The sequence below is a fragment of the Solanum stenotomum genome, chromosome 3, assembly GCF_019186545.1.
Source record: "Solanum stenotomum isolate F172 chromosome 3, ASM1918654v1, whole genome shotgun sequence".
Classification (NCBI taxonomy): Eukaryota; Viridiplantae; Streptophyta; class Magnoliopsida; order Solanales; family Solanaceae; genus Solanum; species Solanum stenotomum.
Genome location: NC_064284.1, coordinates 61,159,504 through 61,167,017, shown reverse-complemented (window position 1 = coordinate 61,167,017; position 7,514 = coordinate 61,159,504). Strand labels below are relative to the sequence as shown.

General features: G+C 33.5%; 1 protein-coding gene across 1 annotated transcript; it reads right to left on the bottom strand.

Moving 5' to 3' along the window:
• Positions 1–40: 40 nt before the first annotated feature.
• LOC125859404 (uncharacterized) lies at positions 41–7,514 on the bottom strand. The gene is made up of 10 exons (XM_049539148.1): positions 7,151–7,514; positions 5,419–5,514; positions 2,199–2,283; positions 1,879–2,000; positions 1,656–1,680; positions 1,480–1,563; positions 1,366–1,395; positions 1,183–1,288; positions 1,017–1,081; positions 41–266 (listed from the first exon to the last, which is right to left on the bottom strand). Exons 1-9 carry the CDS (start codon positions 7,241–7,243, stop codon positions 1,018–1,020), a joined length of 705 nt encoding a protein of 234 aa, XP_049395105.1. The 5' UTR covers positions 7,244–7,514; the 3' UTR covers positions 41–266; position 1,017.

Sequence of the window (7,514 nt, the reverse complement as noted above, 5' to 3'; positions counted from 1 at the left end):
CATACACATGCTAAGCAATCAATTTTCAATTTCCACAATATAAAGGTAAGAAAAACTTTTGAATTTTGGTATATAAACACAAAGTCATGACTACGTTAACCCCATCCAAAAGAAAGGGTGTAAAAGAATGAGCCCATAGGGAATAAAAATAGATGTATAAAAACTATACAACATCATTGAGGAAATGGAAATGAATATGAGATCAACAAATGCAACTACTTTGTTCTTCAGGATTTTTAAGGTCCTTGAATGTCATTTGCATGAACCTGAAAAGATTAACATATTCTGAATTAGACTGTGAAAATGTCAAGGTGTTACATAGTTCTGAGCAGCTACAATGTGATCAGTGCTAAGAACCTTAAAAGTTGAATTGATCAAGTTCAAATCGTAAATTGGATTCTGGTTCAGTGAAACCTTAAATCGAAAGAGGAAAATAAGGCAACAAAGCTGAATGAAAAGCTAAGCACATATCGCTACTCTGAGTTAGATTTCCATGGAATTTCTTCTGTGTTTCTATCATAGAACTGGCAATTAGATAACTCTAGTTCTCTTTACTTCCTTTATTTAGTCACTAAAATATTGTGCTAGTGAAGGAAGACGATACATGAGAGGGTTCATTAATGCAATAACAACTATATGTCAATACCAAGCTACAGGGAATTGGTTATATGAATCATCACTTTCCATTTCACTTAAAACATTCATAATGAGAATGGGTAACTAGGAGGTGAAGAGTGATTTGATCCGCTTACTATATTTGTTTATTGCACAGCAAACCATCAAATGCTATGTGTACTGAAAAATGCTAGAATTCAATCAATCAGTAGTGAAACTAATCAAAAAATACCCAATTTCTGGAGAACGTGATAACAATGAACGTACTGAGAACCTGGTAAGTGATTAGTATCTATTTACTGAACTTAAAGGTTTGCACTTGGAATTAAATAAAGCCAGATAACAATCCACAAAACCAGAAGGAAGTAAAACCATAATTAGATCAGCAACAAAGATAATACCTCATGAGAGAATGACAAGTCCAAGGTACATCGCTCCGCAAAGAAATATAAAAGATATCATTCCCCTGCAAAACAGTCCAAGCAACAAACAGATTTGTGATTCACAAATGATGAATTAAACTCCTACCATTCTTTAGTTCAAATTCACTTTGAAGCTACAACTAACCAAATAACTCCCCAACCAACACCATTACAAGGACAGGGACAGAGTTCCGCAAACTTCTCAGCATCACTTGAGTTCACTCTTCTAGATATTAAGTCATCATATATATCTGCATTGTCATATATATGTCAGATTTTGTCATGCCATCTGGGAAAAATTAGATCCTAGAGAATGGATAGTTTGTACCATAAACTGAAAACAAGCTGTTCATAACACCTGCAGTTCACCAAGAAGGAATGTAAGCAACACAACAAACCAAACTAAAATGCAGAAAAGGTAGGGGACAGGATAAGTCCATACCTATGAAGAGAATTACATATCGGAGAATGCGAACTGTTGTTAGTTGTTGCAGAACCCATATTACAGCAATAAAAATGATAAATCCTGGCAAGTCCAGTCTGTGGGGATCAGTGACTAAGCACAAAAGCAAATGCATATCAAGTATTGACACTGATCAAGATCTTGAATATACAAACCTATGCAAAGTCCTCGCAGTGTCCACTGTTCAAGAAAGTAAACCATGTAAGATTCTTGAAATCCTTATAAAAATAATAATTTTAGACTAGATCTACAACATAAAATTTGGGAATATGCACATATTATACTATCTTGTGAAAAAATAATGTAAAGAGTGAATTATCTGCTGTCAATGTACAAGATCAATTGCAAGTCTTTTTTTTTTTTAACTTAGCTCCTTACATTTTGGGCAATAAAGAGCACAATGAGCAGAGCAGCAATGAAACAACCAGCAGCAATCTTTGCAGTGAGAAGATTTGTCGATGCAAGTATGAGAACCATCCCCCAAAAAGACGAACCAAGATCTTCGGGAAAGTACAACTTTGATCAGAAAAATTAAAGGTAGCCAGAAGTTAAATGGACAAAGTAATCTGCACCTAGAAAAGTAACTTAAAGCACATCATCAACAGGGAACTTGAGTAGGGAACACTTCACTGTCTTTTAAAAACAAAATAAGCAAGCACTTCAGTAAGATTTTGGAATTTTTTAAAAGAAAGTATTACATCCAGCAGGCAAGATCAACCAATAAACACCACCACGTGTTTGTGTTACTCCCCCCTCATTGGCATGAACTTGCATTCCTTCCACCTGTAACCACAAAACATACGGTTTAGAATATAAAATCACAGATCTCAGTATCTCCTAAATAGTATCAACTTGAATTTACCAGGGAAACCAAAAAGCACAACTAAAGCATTGCCCTATCAGTCTCCTAGACTTAGTCATATGGAACAATACGAGATTAGTTGGATGTCTTCAGCTTCCCCTTTTAAAATTAATCTAGTATCATCTACATCTTCCAGCTTTACGAAATTGATCCCTCTTTCACTCTATTTTTTTTCCTTGCTAGTTTTGTTCTTCCTCTTCTTTTACTCGTTCAATTAGAAACCTATCACTCTCTTTTTTCCTTCAGTAGGTGCAAACCAGCAATCCTTTGAAGATGTCAAATCCACCTCACCTATTTCTCTGAACTTAACTTCTACGGTCATTGAATTGCATGTAGCCATAAACATAAGTTTTATTATGAAATTCTTACTTTTGCAAAATCTATATGGGTTTGGCTCTTGTTAATCAAGAAGGAGATGGAACATTTCAGATTTGGACAAAAACAACCAATTTTCATCAATATGAACATGCTTAAAATTATATGATTTCAATGGAGTGTACCAGACTCAAACATCGAAGGACAGAATGGTAGTCTTGCCTTTTTATTTTCCTCAGTCAAATTTGGCTTTATGGCATTGGTATGTGTCCTCATAGCTCCCCTTTAATACGCCAAAGAAACCTTGTCATATCAGAGAACTAAGAAGGAGCTATGAGGGCGCATACCAACACCATAACGCCTCATTTTGATGGAGGAAAATAAGAAGATAAGACTTCATTTCTCTCTAGTAATGATTAAGTCAGGCACATTCCATTCAAATTCTATATTTCAGATGTGTTCAATTATGTTCGTATTGATGAAACATGGTTCTTTCAGTCAAATATTTTTTGGAAGATTCTTTCTTCTTTTTAAAGACGAGCCAAACCCATATAGATCTTTCAAAAGTAAGAATTTCAAAACAAAGTTATGTTTATGACTGTTGTTGTACCCTATATATAACTATAAGGTATCTTTTTAGCGAATATATATAGATTTTGAATCTCCTGAGGCCTGAAGACTAGCGGGTCTTGAAGTTCCAAGTTCAAATCTCAGGACCTACATTTTTGTTTTTCGAACTCCCTTAGAGAAAATCCTGAATCCATCACCAGAAATAACTAAAAAGTGCCACATATGAAAAAGACAAGCTAGAACGAGAGAGAACTCTTCCCATTCAAGTTCGTTGTTATATTGACATGGTTAAGAAGTTTTAGCTCTACTTTAAGATGATACCTGATACTAATATATCAAGGTTTTGTATACAACTTATTATTTTTAAAGTTCTTCTCTATTTTATAGCCTTGGCTATCACGTAGTTTTTGTATAACCTCTGTTTTGTATAGACTTGTGCATTTAAACAAGCTAGAAACATTAAGCTTGTAGTTTTTTTATAACCTCTCTTTGTAAAGAATCAAGCTAAGACTTTAGTTTTTGTATAACTTCTCTCTTTGTAAGGATACACACATTTAAAGAAATTGTAAATATGACCATGTTGTAGGCGGAGATTGGTCTCATCAATGGCAATTGCATCATTCGTTCTTGTTCGTCCACTGTTTTGGCAATCTAGTTAATTTGTACTTTAGTATGGTGTGATAAAAAAGAAGAATTTTTATTGAAATTATTTCTTTGGTACCTTCAAATTTTTGAAGACTTGTGACAAATAAAAAATTAAAAAAATTCTAAAATCATTTAGCGAAGGAGATAGGACTGTTGTTGCTCATGCATTTTATAAGGGAACTTTTGTACATGTTGGTACATTTAAGATGTTTGCGGACTTATCTCAAGAAATTTTAAAATTCTGGAGAGTTGCTTTTCTTCATCTAAAGATGCAGATGCTAAAATCATTTGATTGAATAGAAGACTGTATTGTCCTCTATAATCGTTTTACGAGCATTACTAAGCACTTTAAATATCGACTTTTCTACTAAATAAAGTTTATCATAAATTATTTACTTCTAAATTCAGTGGGTCCATGCCATTCTTTTAAAGGAATGACGGGAATGGTATTGAAATCTTAAAAGTAAAGGATTACCAAATATATAAGTGTCTCATTCTTTTTGGAACAAACTAAACAGGAAATTGTGTCACATAAACTGGAACGAAGGAAAGCATAATTATAAGTATCATTTTACAATTATTTCTAGAAATCATAAAATTTTAACATTATTTTTTAACTTGAACGAGTAATATGGGAGGTTTTATGCCTGTTAATAACAAATTAGTAGCTTTTTTTACCAGATTTCTAAAATCAATTTATTTTGAAAAGTATTTTTTTTAAAAAAAGTACTTTTAGTGAGAAACAACTTGTGTTTGACATTGGCTTAATCAATTTGAAAAACATTTTTGAGCAACAATTAGTGTTTGACCAAGTATTTAAAAAATGTTTCAAAATATATTTTCTCAAAGATGCTTTTCAAAAAACAAGTACTGTTGGGGAGAAACTAAGTTTTTAGCTTCTCAAAAACAGCTTCTACTTCTACTCAAAAACACTTTTCTTCTCCTAAAGCTTGGCCAAATACCTCAACTTTGAAAAAAAAAAAAAACATTGCCAAACAGGCTATAAATATGTTTGATCTTTGTTGCCAAAAAAAATATATTTGGAAAATTTCTGATAGAACTACACAAGTAATCCAGGAACTAAAAAATTCAAAGAACATCTTAAGACAAAAGTCAAGTCATTTTCCTTTTATCTCTTAAAATAACACATGCATAAACACAAGAAAAGAGCAATAAAACCGAAACTTGAAGTTCAAGAGAAAAGGTAAAATTCATCTTCATTGCCTTGCACTTTTTGAAGGGAATGTATGCCATGAAAACTAAGTAAAGTCTTATCAGTTATTTCCTGTAAATACTGACGTCTTATATCTCTTTATCTGAACCAAAAACTACAACATTTCACCTAAGTCTATGGGACTGCAGTACAGCGACATTAGATATAAGTACTTCTAATACAAACTGAAGCTCTTGAAGGCCCTAAACCGTCATATAATAGAATAAAACTCGACTGATATTCACCCAATGAACAAGTAATCACATGAGATTACAGATCATTTGCATCTAATACATGACAAAAGAGAATATACCTGACCACATGTGAGCTTACAAGCGATCGCATGACTTGCTTCATGAAGAAATACAGTAATGAGCTTGAAAGGTGTCAGGAGAAATGTCCTCCATAACTGTTTTGATATTCAGAAGGGGGGAAAAATAGCAAAATGTTACCTTCTCAAAAGAAAATAGCAAAATGAATATGAAAAGTCTTTACGAAAAAACCAGAGATAAGTACAAAACAGTTGGGGATATTTTATGGAAGCTATACAAAGATAAAATGAATCTTTTTTTATGGCAACTCATGTATATCATTTGCACACGAGTTGGTATTGCATTTTGTTAATGCTAACTGCCTTACACATCTTATATTTATTCTCAGGAAGACCAGTAATAACTCATATGAGGTGTTATGACCATATACATATATCATGAATCTTCTCAATGCAAGTACCGCATCAAAGTAATTTACACATATGCTTCTGAGATGAATGCAGTGTTGTAACTTATGAACATGTTGAGGAAATAGTGACTTGCTTCGCTAAATAACCTTAACAATTTAAAAAGCTCAACTGCATGAGGGTAAAGCAGTAGGTTTCAGATAAAGTGATCCTCGAACCTAAAAGATATTTGGATACACATGTGGACGTACCTCAGTACTTTAATTTGGTTAAAAAAATGTACTGAAGAAACTATTTTATACAATATACAGTGACTTTGAACAAAAAACAGGTGGACAGATTTTCCTATCTTTCACTAAGTATTCAATATGTTGAGTCATAAGATACCGTTTCAAAACTTTGACGACACACATCATGTCGACCAATCAAAATTCTTGTTAAAGATATTCATGAATTGCCAAGCAGTACCCATCCTAACGCTGCTATGACTTGGTCCTCCATGGTTTGGTCTATACTGGGATTCAAACCTTGGTCCTCCATGGTTTCATTCTAGTTTAATCGACCATTAAGCCACACCTTTCAGTGCTAGCTAAACATTTCACCTACACATAATCCTTATTCCTATCAACACATAATTGGGAACAGCCTCCTAAACTAACCGTTTCCTGATGATCACTGCTCGACCATTAATTTTTTATGGTGTTGACTGTTAAGGACCAGAACAAAAAGATATGAAGACAGAATACATTCTATATAATAGTCTGCTCCTCCTTTCAAGACTTCATAATAGTTTTTGGACATTCTCTTCTTATACCCAAACTTCATTTTTTTTTTGACAACAAAATGAAGTAAATTAAGGCCAACAATACTACTCAGAAGCTCTAATTAGTAATAAATCCCAACTTTAATCCTGGATGACCCATTGTATCCCATCAAACTTGGAATTATTTTATCACACCAACGGATGGGATAAATTAGTCAGGACTACAATCCCAGGATAATTTAGTCTGCGAACTAAACGACTCCTACAGCTATAGATAGATACTAGTTAAACAGAGCCAGCTTTAAAAATTTTAAAAAGTTCAAGCTTCAAAAGGACCCAAAAGAATTATTAAATTCCCTTTTCAACTTTTTTATCAAGCAATACCAATAACCTTGAAATTTTACATTCCTCTCCTAATTAGCCACAAAAATCAAAGCAGGAACATATAACTGCAAAAATTAAGCCAAAAGCTCTTTGCTTACAAGTCTCCAACTACCAATAAAGACCAAAACTTGATCCAAAAAGGGAAAAAAAAACAACATTCCATACTCCTAAAATCACAATGTAGCAAAACCAAAGAGAGATAGAGACAGAGAAACGTACAACAAGAATGGCGACAGTGAAAACACCAATGGTTACAAGAAAGAGCTTTTGGTCACGATTACAACAATTCTGAAGCTCCCAATTCGGATTCATCTCTCTTTTTACAACCCCAAATCGTTAAATCCTCCAAAACCTTCAACTTTTACTCCTAAATCCCAAAATTTCAAGCTTTTATTCCTTCTACCAAATCAGTTTGAAATTTTCAGCGCTGAATGTGGGTTTGGTCAACAACTCAGTTTGGGAATTTGCGCGTAATGGCTCTCAACACTGTAACTTCTACGAAAGTGAAAGAGAACAATGACCGGAGAAGCAACAAGAATGGTGATGAAACGATACCGTTTTTTCTCAATCAATCATCTCTTCT

Excerpts from the sequence above, each read along its gene's own strand:
- LOC125859404 (XM_049539148.1), bottom strand. The coding sequence starts at position 7,243 with ATGAATCCGAATTGGGAGCTTCAGAATTGTTGTAATCGTGACCAAAAG. Across the intron at positions 1,681-1,878 it reads TGCTCTTTATTGCCCAAAAT|TGGACACTGCGAGGACTTTG; the intron begins GTAAGGAGCTAA and ends TTTCTTGAACAG. Across the intron at positions 1,082-1,182 it reads GTTGGTTGGGGAGTTATTTG|GGGAATGATATCTTTTATAT; the intron begins GTTAGTTGTAGC and ends ACTGTTTTGCAG.